Here is a 20,186-nt window from a genome sequence, read left to right on the forward strand (position 1 = left end):
CAACACCTCCACCGAGCAAGCTTCATGTCTTATGCAAATAGCAGTCTATATTTACTGTAATTTTTTTTAAAAACTAGGAACTTGTGATGTTTAAAATTCTGAGAGTTTTCTTGTATCACAAGATGGGGTAAGGTTTGAGATTTCTGCCTCAAATCTGTTTTCCCATAAGTCCGTAACACATCAGGCAGGGATTAGTTTACAGGACTGCGTATGCCACTTCCTAGTATAGACAGCAGTGCTCACATATAAATCCGGGTTTAGCACAGCCTTTCATCAAGCAGACTCTTCTTCCAGGGTGGGTCCTAAGAGGTCACACTTGCCCGACTCCAGAAAAGGGGGCCAAATGGGAGATACTGTACTCAAGTCTGGCGTCACCTCCTTGTCATGCCTGGGTCCGCGTAGGGTGCAGCTCGCTGTAAGGCCTCCTGAATGGGCGTAGTGATGCCCTTGACACAGCCAGCCCTCCTCTCCAGGCCTGGGGGATCCCAGAGTTCCATCAGGACCAGGGGGCCAAGACAGAGCTAAGGACTAATGCAGGTCGTTAAAGCCGTTCTCTACCCAGAAGGCAAGGCTCTCCTTTCTCCACCTACTTCCTCCTCTAAATTTACAAAGCGAATACAAGAGCTGTGGTCAGCGAGACTGATGAATAAGGTCTCCACGCGAGGCCACAAGCTGGCCCAGGGGCTCGGGTTGGAGTGAGGAAGCAATGCTGCCGTCTTTAAAAACAGCTGAGGAGCAGGATTTGGTTTTGCTTGCCAGGTTTGCCCAAGATGAACGAGGTTTTGAAGAAATACGTGCAGTTATCAGGTTCACCCTTATTCCTTCCTTCGCTCCATTCTTGCTGATTTCCTCCTTGGCAGATCCAGACAGGGTCACAATACCTGTGCCCCGCCCCTCTTTTTTCTCCTAGCCTGTATGATTTGCTTCCCTACCTCCTGGACAGGGAGCTTAGTGCCACAGTTGGTCAAGAGCAACATTACATGTCCAGGCCTCCAAGCTGGAACTTCTCCCACTGGCCAGGTAGCAAATCCTGAGCCCTCAAAACCTAAAAGCCCCAGCAGGGATATAGCTGCCAATCTCTACAATGCCAAGTTTGAACTGGATAGAACCCTATTTACGAAGGCTTGATGTTTCCAAGACAGACATTAAGATTCCATTTCAACTTAAGGACAGGCTCTTGCAGAGAAATGGTATTCCCCACCCCCACCACCGACCCTTCTCTCTCTCTGCCCAAAAGTCTAAACTAAAGAGAACTGAGAGGTTTTGCAGCGTCACTACTACTCAGCACTCCTCCTCCAAAAAGAGCCTGAGACCGGCTCTCAGTAAGACAGCCGGTCCCTCCAGCTGAGGCCGACTGTCATCGGGCTGGCGGCCAGCAAGGCGTCGGATCCCTTTTCCAACGAGGACAGCGTGAACAGGACCTCAGCGGGGGCTCACTCAGGCCAGGGCCACTTGGTCCACGAGAAGCTCTGATTTCCAACCAATCTTTATTTCAGGTCTTAATTTTGCTTTCACCGCCCTCACTCTTCAATTCCAAAATTAATACTTGGTAAAACGTTGCAGACAGTGGCTGCCAGCGAGGGTCTTGCTCACGGCACACCTGTGCTTTATAGGTTGGGCTTATGGAGCTCCAACTTGTCGGCCTGAATTAAATCATGGAGAAGCAACACTTGAACGGTGATGCCATTTTAAAGCATGAAACTGAAAAGGGTTTTTAATATTTAGAGGAAATTCTGAGCATAAAGCCTTTGGGGCAAATTCACAAAGTCCAAATAAAATGTTTTTTAAGTTGTTAGAAAAGTATTACGAATTCCTTTATCATTATGCCTCGTTACCAGCGCAGTAGAGAAATCGTGGAGAAATGTAAGTACGTGCGTCCTTCAGAAATTCTGACCTCTAAGTCTGAACCTTGGAAGCAGCCGTTAATTAGCCAACTCAATGGTCTGTATCCTTGCGTTTCCCTGGTGGCTCAGATGGTAAAGAATCCGCCTGCAATACAGGAGCGGCAGGAAGATCTCCTGGAGAAGGAGGTGGCACCCCACTCCAGTGTTCTCGCGTGGAGAATCCCATGGACAGAGGCGCCTGGCGGGCTGCAGCCTGTGAGAGTCAGACACGCCTGAGCAACTAACACGCGTCTATATTAGCACCCGATCAGCTGGTCTGCTGCGTTGTTATTCACAGATAATATGTTCCAGAAACTGTTGTGGGTTCTTGAGACACATACGTGACTAAAGTTTCCTGCTATCACGGTATGCTGCTGCGATTCATAATAAGAAATACACACTATACATCCCTATAGATCTGATGTGTGTTGGTATATACCTGTACTTACTATGTACCTGATTCACATCTACTAGATATATATATCTATTCTCTAAACTTATTTTTTAATTGGAGAAAAATCGCTTTACAGGGTTGTGTTGGCTTCTGCTGTGCGACAATGCAAGTCAGCCGCAATTAAACACACAGCCCCTCCCTCTTGAGCCTCCCACTGCTGTAGGCCATCGCAGAGTGCTAGGCTGGGCTGAGAAACGCGTATCTATATTCGCGTGTGTGTGTCAGTGTATGTGATCGGTCAGCCCATGTCTGACTTCGTAGCCCACCAGGCTCCTCTCCTCTGTCCATGGCATTTTTCAAGGCAGAAATACTGGAGCGGGTTGCCATTTCCTTCTCCAGGGGATCTTCCTGACCCAGGGATCGAAACTGCGTCTCTCGCGGCTCCTGTATTGGCAGGTAGATTCTCTACCCAAATGGCAACCCACTCCAGTGTTCTTGCCTGGAGAATCCCGGGGGCGGCGGGGCCTGGTGGGCTGCCGTCTACGGGGTCGCACAGACACGACTGAAGCGACGCAGCAGCAGCAGCAGCAGCAGCAGCAGCAGCAGCAGCAGCAGCAGCAGCAGCAGCAGCAGCAGCAGCAGCAGCAGCAGCAGCAGCAGCAGCAGCAGCAGCAGCAGCAGCAGCAGCAGCAGCAGCAGCAGCAGCAGCAGCAGCAGCGGCGGCGCCACCTGGGAAGCCAGCAGTGTAGGGATACATGTATTTCATCTTCACCCCGAGCCGCGGCGGGGCGCGGCGGGGCGCGGCGGGCGGGGCGGGGCGCGGCGGGGCGGGGCGCGGCGGGGCGGGGCGGGCGGGGCGCGGCGGGGCGGCGGGCGCGGCGGGGCGGGGCGGGGCGCGGCGGGGCGGGGCCCGGCGGGCGGGGCGGGGCCCGGCGGGGCGGGGCGGGGCGCGGCGGGGCGGGCGGGGCGGGGCGGGGCGGGGCGGCGGGGCGGGGCGGGGCGGGGCGCGGCGGGGCGGGGGCGGGGCGGGGCCCGGCGGGGCGGGGCGCGGCGGGGCGGGGCCCGGCGGGGCGGGGCGGGGCGCGGCGGGGCGCGGCGGGGCGCGGCGGGGCGGGGCGGGGCGCGGCGGGGCGGGGCGGGGCGCGGCGGGGCGGGGCGGGGCGGGGCGGGGCGGGGCGGGGCGCGGTGTCACATGGCGCAGCTGACAGCGCCCCTGGGGCCGGAGTGCACGAGGCTGCGTCTGGGGAAGAAGCCTGCGGGCGGCGGGACGGGAGAGGCCGCGAGAGGCTCCCGGACTCACCCCAGGAGGGGCGAGAGTCAGCACGGCGCCCCCCAGGCCCCCTCCGTCTGGCTGCCCCAGGCTCCCAGAAGAGCAGGGGGTCCCGCACCCAGGGCCGAAGCGACAGGCAGACAAGACGCACACACGTCTCGACTCCGGCGACTGGAAACCCTCAGGTGTACTTCACAGGCCGAGAGCGCGTCACGTGGCCACTCAGGCAGTCTGGAAATGAGTCTAACCTGTGCTCAACAAGAAGTGAGTACAGTTTTGTGGGTTTTGTTGTTTTTAATGTTCCATTTTGTAATCTGGGTATAGCCCGTTAACAGCGTGAGAGTTTGAGCGGACAGCACAGGACCTCAGCCGAGCACATCCGTGTGTCCCCTCCCGCCCAGGCTGCCGCTGACCCTGAGCAGAGTTCCCTGTGCCGGACAGTGGGTCCCCGTTGGTTCAGTTCAGTTCAGTCGCTCAGTCGTGTCCGACTCTTTGCGACCCCGTGAATCGCAGCACGCCAGGCCTCCCTTTCCATCACCAATTCCCGGAGTTCACTCAGACTCAGGACCACCGTTATCCACTTTAAATACAGCTCTGTGAACATGACCACCCTGAACTCCCTGAGTACCCCTCCCCCCCCCCGAAACCATAAGTTCATTTTCTAAAGTCCATGAGCCTCTTTCTGCTTTGTAAGCAAGCTCATCTGTATCATTTCTCTTTAGAGTCCGCATATAAAGGACGTCACAGGATATTTCCCCTTCTCTGATTTACTTCACTCAGGGTGACAGTCTCTAGGGCCATCCGTGTTGCTGCCAAGGGCAGTGCAAGAAGAGAACGTAGTGTTGGCCGAGGCTAGACTGTCTCTCACACAGCAGCCAGCGTGCAGGCGCCGGCAGCGTGCAGGGGGGTGTCGGGTTGCGCCCTGTATTTTGTAAGACCTCCGCCTGCCCCCATCCCCCGCCTCTCCAAGGCTGAAGAGTGAGGCGGGGTCAGTGACAGCCACGTCAGCGCTTTGATGGATCTCACACGTCTGGAGTGGGATCCTGGAGTGGTGCCTGCCGGGGTCCAGCCCCGGTGGACGCAGGGTAATTCGAAGTGGGGACGGTGTGGCGAGGAAAAACTTATTTATTTAGAAATATAAAAGAGAGATTAGGAAAGAATAATGTAGTAGGAAATTTTAGTGGAGAAAAGAGGCTGAATACCTTGGTTTACGGGGAAAGCCAATAACACTTCAGGACAAGAAGTTTGCACCATCTACGTTAGGCCATCGGCGCTCGTTTGAATAGCGGAGGGTGCCCTGCCTTGGGCTCCCTCTCTCACAGGACTTAAAAGCTGGGGCAAGTAAGCAGACACGGCGAGCCTCCCCGCTCCAGATGAGAATTCAGCCAGAAAATAGAGTAAAGAGGACACGGGGGAACCCAGTCCAGTGACTGGCCCCTCCTCTATTGTCCAGAACAGCCTTTTATACCTTTTTTTGTGCATAGAGATCAATGGATAATATAAAATTATGCAGCGTCAGCAGCCCTGACTTATCGAGACCAGGCTTTCTCTCTGCATACCTAGTTGTATACATAAGTCTTAGGTGATTTACATCATCTTCTGGCCAGAAGGCCAATTTTATGGCCCTTTTCTGATAAGGGTTTGTCAACCAGAAGACTTATTTGTGTTCTTCTCCCCAAAGTCTGGTGCTACTCTCAGAAAGCACTAAATAAGTTACATTCTTACATAGCAGAGACACAACAATTTGTAACAATGAAAGAAGTACAGTGATTTATAACAAAGAGAAAGTTCATTAACTCAAAAGTCTAGTGTTGCTAACATCAAAACTACTACATTCCTATTTCTATATCCCAATTACATTGATTAATATCCTTCAGGTGCCTAAAGGATAAAGAATATGGAGGCCTGGCAGCAGTCATTGAGTCAACAGTGAAAACCCATCACCAATATGATGTTTAGCTCTTTAGAAAAGGCTCTGTATCTTTAAGATGCTTTAAGCTTTGTGCCTCTGGCGGTTGGGGGGCTGTAAACAATTCACAAGTTGTAAAAAGTCCCGGGGCGGGGGGGGGGGGAACCTGTCAGGCAAGTTAGAAAGCCATCAGAGGGGTTTGAACTGAAACATTCCTTTCCTATGCAGGAGACTGAAGCCCTGAGTTAACTTTTTTCCAGAGAATGTCAGAAGAGTGGAAAGCACAGTACAATAGAATCAGGCCGACTCTGGTTTTGGGGGTAGATGTTCAGGAAAACCCACGGGAACCCCTGAAGCCAGATCATGCCTTTGCGTTATGTCGGGCTTCCTTCCTCATGACCTTTGCCATGGGCGGGATTCCTCACGCTGGCTCCCGGCAGGTGCCCACCGTGGGCAGCAGACTGCAGTCGGGCATGGTGCAGTCTCCATTCCCAGGAGAGAAGGGAAAGCTGCCCGTTATAGGAGGAACTGACCGCAGGCTGGCTCATCAGTTACCAGGAAGCGTGCAGACGGGCACACCGTCAGCACCCCTTTGATGAGACCAAGTACCAGTGGGGGCTGGGGGTGGGGAGGGGCGGCCAGTGAGTCAGGTGTGCGCGACACGGGCACTGGCCCCACAGCATTAAAGAGGGAGCAAGAGAACAGCCCTCTGGGGCGGCCTGACCACACGGCATCTCTGGTGATACCAGATTTAGGGAGATGAGAAATCCGGTTTTTAATCAGCTGAGGGAAGAATGTATGGACAACAACTCCAAGCTAATAAGATCCCTCCTGAGTAACCGGGCTTCCCCGGTGACACAGTGGTACAGAATCCACCCACCAACGCCGGAGACGCAAGAGACGCAAGCTTGATCCCTGGGTCAGGAAGATCCCCTGGAGAAGGGCGTGGCAACCCCCTCCAGTGTTCCTGCTGGAGAATCCCGTGGACAGAGGAGCCGGGCGGGCTGCAGTTTCCAGGGTTGCAGAGAGTCAGACATGACTGAGCGTCCCTGGTGGTACGGCACTCATGCGCAACAAAGCAGGCGGCGGATTCCAAACAGCTGACGTTGCTGCCGTCGATGGCCTCTTGGATAGGCATGAAAATTCAAAACGAAGACAAGGAGGCATCAAGGTTCAGAAATGGCATCCAGGCCGTAATCCTTGCTCAGCTGTGCCAGCAGAAACCCGCGGTCTATCTGCACACTGCCAAGCTGCTGGGGAGATGGGTGACTGGGTTCATGGTCCCTCGGATGGCTTTCCAGTTCCTGAAAGCCATCTTCAGCCTGCGGGCACAGACCCGACTCTTCAGAAAGCACTGCAGACGTGGGCCGTGGGTATTTCGGGAGAACGGTACATCGCCCCAGTGCTGTGGACAACCGCACTGTACCGCTTCTGCGCTGCAGCCATTTCTTGGCTTTCATGCTGTCGCTCGCCCTCAGAGTTGCGGCTCTCTGCTGGTCTGATGAAACATGCTCACGCTCGCGTGAAATCAGAGACAGAACTCGTTGGCAACACTCCAAGAGCGGGAGTGGGCTGCTGGAGCCGAAGGGTTAGTCAGCAGGGCTTCTGCCTGGGGTGCCCAGATCTGACAGCCGGAACGTTTGCCAAAAACTCTGCTTGTGAAGCTCAGTCCTTTCAGCCTGCACACTTGCCAGCTCAGGAATATACCATATACATGAGAAAGGATAGGGACAGTGAAAACACATGAATGTTCTAATAAATCCTCTTCGACACATCTATTCGATATCTGAGCACATTCAAATAACAGTGATTTCTCAGCACGGAAGCTGAGCTGGTTGACGACTTTGTGACATGAGTTTTAGAATATGATGGGGATACAGTTTTATCAGGAGTCACGACTCTGGGTCAGATGACAGGATGGTGAAAAATGGAGATGAGTGTCCTCAGTGAGCACACGTTCTCTTTCTGTCTGACTCAGCTTTGTTTTGTTACCGTACAAAGTTCATCTCAATCTGAAGAAAAGATATTTTCACTTTTCTGGATTCCATTATAAAACTTCTTTTAAGTTCAGTTCAGTTCAGCCGCTCAGTCGTCTCCGACTCTTTGCGACCCCATGAATCGCAACACGCCAGGTCTCCCTGTCCATCAGCAACTCCCGGAGTTCACTCAGACTCACGTCCATCGAGTCCGTGATGCCATCCAGCCATCTCATCCTCAGTCGTCCCCTTCTCCTCCTGCCCCTAATCCCTCCCAGCATCAGAGTCTTTTCCAATGAGTCAGCTCTTCGCATGAGGTGGCCAAAGTACTGGAGTTTCAGCTTTAGCATCATTCCCTCCAAAGAAACCCCAGGGCTGATCGCCGCCTTTTAAGTTAGGGAAGTTCAATTTCACTATACTGGTCACGGTAATCTTTTTAATCAATAAGATCAAATGCAGTTAAACATTCTAGAAACAATGAAATATGTTATTCATGCCAGCATATGTTTTTTATTAGGAAGATACAGAGAAAATAAATCATTACTAACGTTTCTGCATTTACAAACAAGCAAATCGTCCCACCCCTCCCACTGACCCTTTTATTCTGCTTTTAAAATAATCACTGCCTCCATTTTTCTAAATACTGGTGACTCATTTTTCTTCATTCATTCATATCATTTATTATGATAAGGGTTTTAAAAAGGTGATAGATAATTTTTGTAAGGCAGTATTTTACTCTGAAATCTTCTGTGATTTTCCTGTAAAGTATTAAGCTTCTGAGTACACAGGTTTATTGCAAAATACTTTTCAAACAATAGAGAAATGTTAAACATGAACAGTTAAGTGAAAGTAACACTTTGCACAATTCTATAACCAGGAGGTAAGCATGGTTAAGTGTCAGGAGTTTATTCATCCCAATTTTCAATGTGGATGGAACAGAATAGCAGGTGAATATTGTACTATTGTTCTGCGACTTGCTTTTTTAATTCTATCAAGACTTGAGCATCTTGTGTCAGCCAAACTTCTAATACAATTATTCAGTCTGATAAATAATGTAAAACTGTTGTAAATATATTCACGCAGTTAATTTTTGTTAAGGATAGTTACTCTGGAGAGTATAGAATAACCAGAACTTTGTGACAAAGGAATTATCTAAACTCAGCTTGTTTAGCACAAATGGACTATTTGCATCAGTGTTTCCAATGCTACAAGAAACCAGAACAAAAAGTTATTTTTTAAACCAAATATTTTGGTCCAGTCCTTGGCAACGTCCGTTCTGCATTTGCACAGCCCTTCTCATGGGGGACAGGCCCACAGGGACTCAGTCCTGACGGCTGTCACAGTCTGAATTAGTCATCCAGCATCATTCCCCACCCATCTCAGTCCCCTTGAGTTACTATCTGCTGTTAACACTGTACGCCGAGAAGCAGAAACACCTCAAAACAACTTGCTGTTCTAAAATCTCTCTCCTTTCCTCCTCAAGCCTCTGTCTCACTCAGTGAAACTCCCATTCACTCAACCTCCCAGACGTGCTGCGTGAAGCCATTCTTCCCTTCCGCCTGTCACCACCCAGCCTCCTGCCGTCGGTCATCAGACCCTGCCTGCAGACTTCTCCTTCAGCAGTTACAGCTGCCCCCCTCACCCCTGTATCACCGCGGGCCTGCCCCTTCATCTGAACCCCTGCTCCAGGCACTGCGGGATGGATGTAGCGGGCTGGCCAGGAAGTGCATTCAGGTTCTGACAAACCCTCGAAGGAGGGGCCGTGAGCCAGGGGAACAAACCCCGAGAGGATCCTTCCTTTGCCCCTGCCGGGGCCGTGTGTCACCCTGGACTTTCTGCTTGGCGCGTTTGATCATTTGTAAAAAGGGAATACTTGAGCTAGCTTGGCCAAGTCAGCCTGATACATCCAGAACAGACGCTAGTACGTGGGAGGTCGTCCTTAAAGGTCTTTCTCCTTCTTGCTCTTTCCCCACGCCAGCCTGTCTTATACACCACAGAAAAACTGTGCCTTCACGTAAGAAGCCCAGTCGGGTCACTTACCGACTTAAAGACCCCCACTGACTTCCTACTGCTTTCGGGCAGAAATATGAACATTTTATCATGCAATAGATCTTCCAGCCTTGTACCAATGACCTTACTTGCTTCAGCTTAAAGCAACCTACACCAGCAAGCTTCCCTTTCTTCCCCCTCCACTATAACACACAGCCGAACCCCCAGTGAAGTGACGTCCAACTCTTACCGACCCCATGGGCTGTAGCCCACCAGGCTCTTCTGTCCTTGGAATTCTGAACCCATGGCAGATACTAATTAAAAGTCTGATGGATGGATGGATGCCCAGAGATGGACAAGTACATGAACACATGGATACATTTACAGAAAGACAGGGTTTACTTACTTATTATAAGCCCTTATTCAGTTCAGTTCAGTTGCTAAGTCATGTCCGACTCTTTGTGACCCCATGAATCACAGCACACCAGGCCTCCCTGTCCATCACCAACTCCCAGAGTTCACTCAGATTCACGTCCGTCGAGTCAGTGATGCCATCCAGCCATCTCATCCTCTGTCGTCCCCTTCTCCTCCTGCCCCCAATCCCTCCGAACATCAGAGTCTTTTCCAATGAGTCAACTCTCCGCATAAAGTGGCCAAAGTATTGGAGTTTCAGCCTCAGCATCATTCCTTCCAATGAACACCCAGGACTGATCTCCTTTAGGATGGACTGGTTGGATCTCCTTGCAGTCCAAGGGACCCTCAAGAGTCTTCTCCAACACCACAATTCAAAAGCATCAGTTCTTCGGCACTCAGCTTTCTTCACAGTCCAACACTCACATCCATACATGACCACTGGAAAAACCATAGCCTTGACTAGATGGACATTTGTTGACAAAGTAATGTCTCTGCTTTTGAATATACTATCTAGGTTGGTCATAACTTTTCTTCCAAGGAGTAAGTGTCTTTTAATTTCATGGCTGCAATCACCATCTGCAGTGATTTTGGAGCCCCCAAAATAAAGTCTGACACTGTTTCCACTGTTTTCCCATCTATTTCCCATGAAGTGATGGGACCAAATGCCATGATCTTCATTTTCTGAATGTTGAGCTTTAGGCCAAATTTTTCACTCTCCTCTTTCACTTTCATCAAGAGGCTCTTTAGTTCTTCTTCACTTTCTGCCATAAGGGTGGTGTCATCTGCATATCTGAGGTGATTGATATTTCTCCCAGCAATCTTGATTCCAGCTTGTGTTTCTTCCAGTCCAGCGTTTCTCATGATGTACTCTGCATAGAAGTTAAATAAGCAGGGTGACAATATACAGCCTTGACGTACTCCTTTTCCTGTTTGGAACCAGTCTGTTGTTCCATGTCCAGTTCTAACTGTTGCTTCCTGACCTGCATACAGGTTTCTCAAGAGGCAGGTCAGGTGGTCTGGTATTCCCATCTCTTTCAGAATTTTCCACAGTTTATTGTGATCCACACAGTCAAAGGCTTTGGCATAGTCAATAAAGCAGAAATAGATGTCTTTGCATATTTCTAAAATATGAAGATGGAAGACTTCCTTAAAGTCACTTAAAACGCACCAAGTGTGTAGCTCTCTGGTTGCTCTGGCTTTCGTTGGAGCACAGTCGACCTACAGCGCTGGTGTAGCTCTCTGGTTGCTCTGGCTTTTGTTGGAGCACAGTCGACCTACAGCCCTGTAGTGTCAGGTGAGCAGCAGAGTGGATCGTTGTGCACATGCGTGTACCCACACTTCTCTTTTAGATTCACTCCCCACACAGGTCATTACGGAATACCAAGCAGAGTTCCCGGTGCGCGGCCCTTACCAGGTGCCCATTTTGCATACAGTAGCGTGTGTACGTCGGTCCCGCTCTCCCAGCCCACCCCGCGCTCCCTAGTGCTCCCCCGGGGCCCAAGCATTTGTTTTCTGTGTCTGTGAGTCTATTTCTGTTTAAACACCTCTTCCTCACATCCCAGATCTGATTCGCAAGCTTCTGGGGCTGACCAGTCGCTCCTGGGCATCACTGCTCTCTCCCAAACGTTCCGGCTCATAGTGAGAGCGCTGTAGACGGAGTGCGGGTTTGACTCGGATTACAAACCACACTGTGCCAGCATGGGGTGACTCTGCAGAGATCCTCTGCACAGGGGTCAAGCGCTAAGCACACTGTGGGCAGTCTGACCCCTCCCGAAGAATGCACACAGGTACAAGGGAGCACGGAGGTCAAAGAGCAAACCAGGGCAGCAGGGATGGCAGGACCATGGTTATGGAGGTCATCCAGGTGGTGGTGGTGGGTTCAGGGAAGGCTTCATACAGGAACAGGAGCCTGGTCTGATTTCAAAGAGTGAATATGACTACAAGCACTTCTTTGAGACAGTTGAGAGAAGTTGGAAATTAAATGTTATTATGGAATAACTGGGGGCTTCCCGGGTAGTTCACAAAAGAATCCACCTGCAATGCAGGAGACGGTGGTTCAGTCAATCCCTGGTTTGGGGTGACGTCCTGGAGGAGGACACGGCAACTCACTCCAGGATTCTTGCCTGGAAAACTCCATGGACAGAGGAGCCTGGTGGGCTACAGTTTACAGGGTCACAAAGAGTCAGACATGGCTGAGTGCTCATACACACACACACAGCTTGCTCTCCCTAGCCTCAACTCACACTCAGTCATCTCCTAAACTGAGCTCTTCAATCACTCTGTCCCAAGTCTGTAATTCTAGGAATCAGGAGTTTCTAACCAAAGTGATCAAAATTCTGAAGAGCAATGTCCTTTTATGAAATGATTACTTTCAGAAATGATATAAAGTATAAGTTAATATATCAGTATATTCCTGCCAAAATAGGTAAGGCAATAAAAATGCACTTCAGAATCAGCTTTTATTACAAGGCAAAGTATTATAAACATAAAAATCTTGAACTTGAATTACACCTTTTATTTTGAACATTTCACTCAATAAAAATCTCATGAACAGGGTCCAACTGATGACAAATTCCAAACGAATGCAGTGTTCCCATAACTTAAATAAACAAACTTAGATCACCAAGTAAAATCAGAGCCGGGCTTATTTGCACAGTTCAAGAACGAGGAAATGGACTAGAGCCTCTAGCGCTTGATCCTCACCGTTTGTGTCAAACTTTGAGTGTCTCCTGAGTGACACAGTACTCCATGCATTTCCTAGGGCCAAACATCAAGGCATATAGAATATCCTTCTCTCTACTCGTTTAAGACCAAGAAATCTGACATACAAAGGAATGAAGTGACTGATGACACAGCCCACTCGCTCAAGAGTTCTCTCAGGTGATTCTGGGTCAGGTCGTCTAATCCTGGGCAAGCTTTCCTTCTCCTTAGCCCTGCTTTCTGTGTGTGGAAGCACCTGCGTAACTAACAGGGAATCACTGTTGGTCTCCTGCTCACTATCTGCTTTCATTTCCGGCACAGGCACCAAAAAATATATGTAGTAATTGGATCCCCAAAGGCAACATGTAGACCTTTTTGTTTGACTATTTTAGATGAAAAGGTCTTAAACCAAGCTGTGTGAACTTCAAAGAAGTTCAAGAGACACTGCTGATTCAGGAAGAATACAGCTTCTGGTGATAAAAGACCCTGTCCCAACTTCTGGCAATGCCCTGTTACGAGATGCCACAGAGAAAAAGGAATACACATTCAGTTTATGGTTCTCTTTCAAATTCTATTTTCAACAAACAACTAATAGAACCCAAATCTTTTTCAAGCATGGGTTTCCCTGGTGACTCAGTGGTAAAGAATCCACCTGCTAATGCGGGAGACCTGGGTTCAACCCCTGGTCTGGGAAGATCCCCTGGAAAAGGAAATGGCAACCCATCCAGGATTCTTGCCTGGAAATCCCACGGACAGAGGAGCCTGGCAGGCTTCAGTCCATGGGGTCACAAAGAGTTATCGACTAAACAACAATAACAAGTGTTTTCCTTAATGAGTAAAAGGCAAATTATAGTTTAGAATTAGAATCTATTAGATTCAACCTCACTTCCTCTTGTTCCCTAGAGTTTTAAAGGTTTTTCTTAAGCCCCAAAGACAAGTTCTTCAGGCAAACATTTGCTTAGCATCAGTCTTACATTTCCACAGTCACTGCTGTCTGGTGGGTTATAAATGAACAACAGAATTCTGCCAGTCACTTAGGCTCAAGACAATTGCTTCTTTTCTGTTGAAGCATTTTTTTCATTCATTCACACTCGGAATGAATGAAAGCTTGAATGCGCGTCTAAAGGAAGGCAGCTGTCATTTTTCTGGTTAAACCTCAGCCAAGACTGCACAAGTTTAAGGTGACATATAGAGATGGAATAAAATAAGAAGAATCAACATATGTACATTGTTTTAAAATTTTATTTGCTTATTTAAAAAAAGGTTGGAAATAGGTTTGCAAAAACATATCTGCATGTACAAAGTAATCCATGCGGTTAAGGAGGGCAAGCTCTGGGACATACTGCTGACCAACTGTTCATCAAAACTGGAACTCTTTGTATCAGAGTCGGTGGGGAGTCATCAGGTTACATGTCAAAAGCCACTGAAAAGAGCCGAATCTAGCGTCACAGTCGCCAGATTCAGAAAGGCCATATTCTAACGCATATTCTTGGATACCAGTGAAGCTGGTCACCAAGTGATCTCAGAGTTAGAGGGATTAATTAAGCGAGAGGTAGTTTCTCCAAGCATGTCCCTTTTCCTCTTTTCACCAAGGTCATTCCTGGAGGGGATAAGGATAAATGACATCATCTTTGAATCCCTTTGAATTCCTGTTCTGGGGCCCCGTTTCCCTCAAATACAGACATTTCTGTCTTGTTGCATTTTAGGACTCGCGATCACCCAACGCAGAAAGGATTCCAGAATTCAACGTTAGGGCCAGTCTTTCTCTGAGGACACCATTAAAGCAACAAGCAGGAATCAGTCCTGTGGTGTACAGATTAAGGAGTTTCTTTTTAACACACTTTTCTGTTAATATAACAATCACATTAACGGTGTCCAAACGGGAGACGCAGGCTGGTGCAACAAGCCCCCAAGGAAGCATACAAACCACAGGGTCAGTCGCCTCACGCGCCTTTGCGGTCGGGCCTCCGAGCTCCGCGGAGACTGTCAGATCCCAGAGCCCCACAGCTCCAAGGCCTCCAGCTCGTCCTGGACAGGGGTGAACTCTGGCTGGTCAGGATGGGGAGCTAGAGGGGAGAGTGGGGTGGGGGCTTGTAGAGCCCAGGAGCCGCAGATTGCCGCCCTCCCCTCCTGTGGATCCGCAGAGGCATAGGTTTGGTCTAAAGTACAGAGATATCCTGCTTGGGTAGAAAGTGAGAGCGCCCTGAATCCACCGGGCGGTGCGCACCTTTCCCAGGAGGTTTCAGATGGTTAGTAAAGGAAGGGTCAGGTACACCGCAGGAATGCTTGGCCAAACTGCTTAAATATGACATGTTTTATTTACAAAAGAAAACCCGAATATCAGCAGGGTGACGAAAGAAAAATAAATTTTAAAAACCAACCTCATGTTAGAAGTCCAACACCAGGGGACAGGAGGCAGAGGGGCGTGATCAGAGGAGAAACAGACAGCAGGGGGGCCAGGAAGAAAGACACCCAGCGACGTGTGTGAGGCGGGACGAGGAGAAGGCGCCTTGCAGTGGCTACTCCTGGGCTCCACCTGGGGAGGTCTGGGGTGACTCTTGGCTGCCAGACTTACACCTCCACCCAGGCTGATACGGAGCAGTCAGTTCTCATGACAACTGACTAATGACTTGGTTATATTCCAGTCTTATCGTAGGTTAAGTGTTTGGAGCAGGGAGGGCAGGAGACGAGAGGGTGGGCAGGTGGCGGGGAAGCAGGTGGGCAGGTCGGGGGGAAGCAGGTGGGCAGGCAGGGGGAAGCAGGTGGGCAGGGGAGAGGAGTGCCCGTGGTCAGGGGCCGGGCTGGGTGGTTGGGGTCAGCAGGACAGTTCTGTGTCTGCAGCCAACTGCCCAGGCCAATGGAATAGAGTGGAAGAGTTCCACGTCAGTGCTGGAAATCATCGTAAGGGACCAGATCTTAACGAGAGACAGGGAAGTTTGAGAGAATGGGGAGGGAAGAGACGAACAGAGAAAAACACATCAGCAAAACTCTGACCAGTCCCTCTGGGAAAAAAGGTTAAACTTCTAAAGCAGAAAATTTCAATTCATGGGCTAATAGGTTTATTGCCCCAAAGCAATTTCTGAACCTCTCTCCTGATGCTTCCAAGAGTGACTGTGTTAGAAAATGCCCCGTTATACACCCTCTAGCGTGGAGACCACAGATGTTTTTAGGAAGCACAATTTTTTCAGGATCTCAGTCTGGTCGTTAATAAGAGGCAAGGACAGTGTGGCCACTTTTGCTTCTTAAAATAATCCCTGGTCATTTAAAATGCATGTGGTAGGAAGGATGTCACCCAACAGAATCTGCAGGTCTCTCCTAATCATGGGGAAGCCCTGAGGTTTAGGTGTCCCCAAAACAAGAGTAAAATTTAATAGGACATCATGGCCACACCATAGAAGTAACACAGAGAGGCCCCAAAGAATTTTCAGATGTGTCCCTCAGTGATCAATATGAGGTCAGAGGCCATCTGGAAGCGAGGAAGACGCAGGTGTGGCATTAATTTAAATTTCCCCTTAAGAGGTAGCCTCTGTCTTAACTTGCACTTCACAGGAGAGGCCTCTGGATAATTTCAAAGGTAGTAAGCAATTCCAGCTTTGCTTCCTGCTCAAAATAGGTTTGCTTTTCAGAGGTCCCTCCCACCATTATGGTACGAAGACAGTAAGATTTGCTCAAAGCCCACGAAGGGCTGACACTTACCGCCCACGCCGTAGGCAGAACACGAAGAAGGGTCGCAGTATCCAGGCTGGCCGGACGGACCCTGTGGTCCAGGGACCCCCAAGTGACCTGGTGGACCCCTTGGTCCAGGAGAGCCGGGGGGCCCCGGGCTTCCTGGTCGACTCTCCCCAGAAGGCCCTAAGGAGTGTCCACCAATGAAAACAGTTGGTCTCTTATCATCACAGGGTGAGGTTTCAGACCACCAATCAATAAACTAACTCTTACAAGAAGCCATCTTACACGTTGTGACAGCTAGGGTGGTCTGCCTCTTTCTACTCAATGAGTTCTATTCTTGAACTAGACTTCCTGGACAGAGGATAGCCCTGCAATCACACGCTCTCCTGGAGGTCAATGCTTTCAATCAGCGCAGGAAACTGGAAAGCAGAATGCATTCTTGTCCCTCACCTGTTGAATATTAAGGGGGAGGAGCAGACCGCCCCGACCTCGTGACCTTCACGGAGCCTCTGTCTCCCAGTGCAGGCCCCTGCAGATCCAGCATGGGGCACACGCACACACACAAGTTTCCACACACACAAGCACACCCGACCCCAGCCTGGCAACCCCTGCTGGCTTATGGCCCCAGATGGCTGAAATAAATTGTTCTGCATTTGAAAGAAATTATACTGCAGGGGAAAAATGAAAATTCTGAAATTGGACCCAATAGATGAATCCGAAATTCCTTTAGGCTAGCTTGTGTCCATTGAGAACTTAACACTGAATGAAAGTGAGAGGGCGACTGAAATTCCTGTTAATTTTAGGAGTACGTCAGCCTGGGCGTTTTCTGGCTCACGTGTTTGTTTTGTTCTAGACCTGGATTTCAACAGTGTTTCAAAGGCCTTTTTCAACTAGAAATGAATCTCTTCGAATAGAACCAAAATGAAAATCAGGAACAGGTATCAGCCTGTATTTTAAAAGTGTTGCAAATCTCTGATGAGCTCAGCTCCATTCAGCTAACATTCACCAAGCATTCACTCTGCATAAGGCATGCTCAAGAACAGTTCCTCATACAATCTCTAATAACAGGAGTATCTATACTCAGAGCTGAACTATTGCACTAGGAATCTCCCCTACAAAAAGCATTTCCCCAAATCACCAATAGGTTGGCAAGAAAAACCGGTAAGTCATTAGATCCAATATACTTAAGACTGGGACTGTAAACGCCAGTAGGACTGAAAACTTATAATTCTGATAAACAAGTATGGCCATCTGGAGGCCGTCCTAAAAGCACACAGTGAGATTCAGAAAACTCGAAGCTTGCACAAGCCCCATGGAGTGAGGCGGCCATAACGGCAGACACTGTGAGCGCTCGTCACACAGCCACGCGTCCCCCTGGGTTTTGCGCCTCCCCCGCAGTTCGGTTGGGGCTGTGACTAGTCCCAGCCTGTGGAATACAACTGGGAGGGCCATCCGCCATCCTTCATTCAGGAAGCTGATCTTTCTCCTCAAGGCCCTTTGCTCTAAAACGAGGGGAAAGTCAGCCTACCCACATCAAACTTTGGGTACGTGTCAGTCCATGAGGCATTTGGGGATTGATTCATTAGTGAAGCATCACCTAGCCCCAGCCTGACCCTGCAAACAGTGAGATCCCAGCACATGCTGTACCTCTGGGCCTGGTGTATGAGAGACTTGTTACCAACACACTGGCCTTCCCGAGAAAGGAATGGGAAACACGGCCACTCCGGTTGGCCATGTGGATGTAACATGGAAACACGGCCGCTCCGGTCGGCCACATGGATGTAACATGGAAACATGGATGTAATACGGAAACACGGCCACTCCAGTCGGCTACATGGATGTAATATGGAAACATGAATGTAGTATGGAAACATGGATGTAATATGGAAACATGGCCGCTCCAGTCGGCCACGTGGATGTAACATGGAAACGAGGTTGCTCCACACATGGATGTAATATGGAAACATGACTGCCCTAGTCGGCCACAAAGATGTAACATGGAAACACAGCCGCTCCGGTCGGCCCCATGGATGTAATATGGAAATGTGGATGCAATATTGAAACATGGATATAATATGGAAACGTGGCTGCTCTAGTCGGCCACGTGGATGTAACATGGAAACATGGCCGCTCCAGTCGGCCACATGGATGTAACATGGAAACACGGCCGCTCCGGTCGGCCACGTGGATGTAAACATGGTCATCTGCCTTGCCTGCAATGTCAAGGGAATATGAAGACTTGGGGTTTCCATCCTGCAGTTTGCCATTGGGTAGGAAGACTTACCTGCTGGCCCAGGGGGCCCTCTGGGACCTTGAGTTCCAATGCCTGGATTTCCTTTCTCTCCCTTCACACCAGTTAAACCTAGTTTTTTTTTTAAAAAAAAAAAAAGGAAAAGAAAAGAAAATTCTCCTTAAATGAAATCTGGGTAGTTCTGTTTTTCCTGGGTTTCACAAGGATCTCTCTGATGAGGACACAATGACGGTTGATTTGGGGTTATGTTACCACAGGACTTTTTAAATTGAATCCTGACACTGGTGCCTTTTGCACAACCACATACAGAGGGCTGCCTCTGTGTCTGTGTGTGTCGTCTGTGTTTGTAACACTGCGAGTTTACCATCTTCCCTCTGCTGAGGTGGCCAGCCCGCTGGGATCTGGCCGGCGTTTTGCACACATGGGCCATCGGACAGATGTGGCTGGCACTCCACAAGGAGCACAATAGAAATAACCGGTGGACATGTCTAACATTTTCCTTTGGGTCCACCCTGTAAAGCATCTGCAAAAGGCATGAATTATAATTACGGAGCAAAGCTCTAAAGAGCGCGAGTTTCCATTAAAAACTTGGAAGGTTCAGGGAAAGCCTGTGTTTGATTTGGCTGATTCAGCTCCATAAAAATCTAAACCTATTCATGTTTCTTTTCCACTGAACAAACCTCTTCTTCCAAGTAATTTACGGTGCTATTAACAAACTATACATTTTCACAGGCAGAAAAACAAAGAAACATACACGCTGACACCTCATCATCCCAACAGGTCCTAACACAAGACTGCTGGACAGGCGACAAGGCGGCGGCGAGACCCAGTCCAGCATGGACGGCTGTGGCAGACCGGGGTCCAGGTTGCGTGGCTCGCAGCACAGAAAGGCTTTAGTGTCTGTTTCCACATGTACAACAACACTTTGAGTTAATAGGATGCGGAACTACACCTCTTTGTTGCAAAGAAATTATGTGTGAGTTGGGAAAGCCGATGAGGGAACGTACATAAAAGAAAACAATCAAATTGATAGGCATGCGACTGATCTAAAGTATTTAAAATCACAAATAACTTTTTTTCCCTTCTAAGTGCAAGACATATTTACTGTAGAGAAATTAGAAGACCCAAAAAGCAATGATTCCAATACTAGAAAATAATCACTTTTGACATCTTGGTTTGTAACTTCCAGAAAGAAAGGTATTGATGCAGTATTTGCTCTGGGGTAGCAGCTTCTCTACGCTGCACAGACAGGCTGGCCTCTGACGTCTGCTGTGCTCCTAGGGGCCTCTTTCTGGGGTCAAGGCATACGTGCCACCTTTTAGGAAAGTTCTGCCTCTTGTTATCGGTCCTCGGGCTGCTCCACCCCCAGGGAGGCTGCCCTAACACGCGTGTGTGCTGCGCGCAGCCTCGGTGGCACTTTCTGAGCTCACCAGAGACCAGGGCTGCAAGGAGATGGCGGGGTGCTGACCGCTGAGCACCGACCTCCTGCTCCAGGCCTAACTCTTCTAGGAGCAGACAGGAAGAGAGTGATTTCTCAAAAGTAAAACTGCGTTGCACCTGAATTGAAAAAGCATATAATTTACATGAATCGACACTTAACACTCCACTGTTAAATCCAGTTGTTCAGAAAACCATCCTGAGTCTACTGGTTGTTATTTGTAGCTACTAACTTGGCTAATTGGTAATAGTTGGAGTGGGTACTATTTTTAATTAGAGGGAGATGCTTCCTTG

General features: G+C 49.4%; 1 protein-coding gene and 1 long non-coding RNA gene across 4 annotated transcripts in view; one reads left to right on the forward strand and one right to left on the reverse strand.

Annotated features, from left to right (window-relative positions):
* The window catches only part of LOC106502858, a 28,746-nt gene continuing 12,021 nt past the window's right edge, over positions 3,462–20,186 (forward strand). The window contains exon 1 of the long non-coding RNA XR_001919111.1: positions 3,462–3,811. This is a non-coding gene — a long non-coding RNA (uncharacterized LOC106502858). The remainder of the gene's footprint in view (positions 3,812–20,186) is intronic.
* COL14A1 (collagen type XIV alpha 1 chain) overlaps positions 13,760–20,186 on the reverse strand; it is a 227,420-nt gene continuing 220,993 nt past the window's right edge. For 2 of the 3 annotated variants that reach the window (XM_018058141.1, XM_018058140.1), the window contains exons 46-48: positions 18,489–18,566; positions 16,232–16,387; positions 13,760–14,601 (exon numbers count right to left, since the gene is read on the reverse strand). In XM_018058141.1, the coding sequence (XP_017913630.1) occupies positions 14,522–14,601; positions 16,232–16,387; positions 18,489–18,566 (314 nt within the window). In that variant the 3' untranslated portion in view covers positions 13,760–14,521. Of the gene's footprint in view, positions 14,602–14,826; positions 15,451–16,231; positions 16,388–18,488; positions 18,567–20,186 lie in introns of those variants that run through there. The other variant, XM_018058142.1, reaches the window with a different exon arrangement.

Source organism: Capra hircus, chromosome 14 (genome assembly GCF_001704415.2).
Source record: "Capra hircus breed San Clemente chromosome 14, ASM170441v1, whole genome shotgun sequence".
Taxonomy (NCBI): Eukaryota; Metazoa; Chordata; class Mammalia; order Artiodactyla; family Bovidae; genus Capra; species Capra hircus.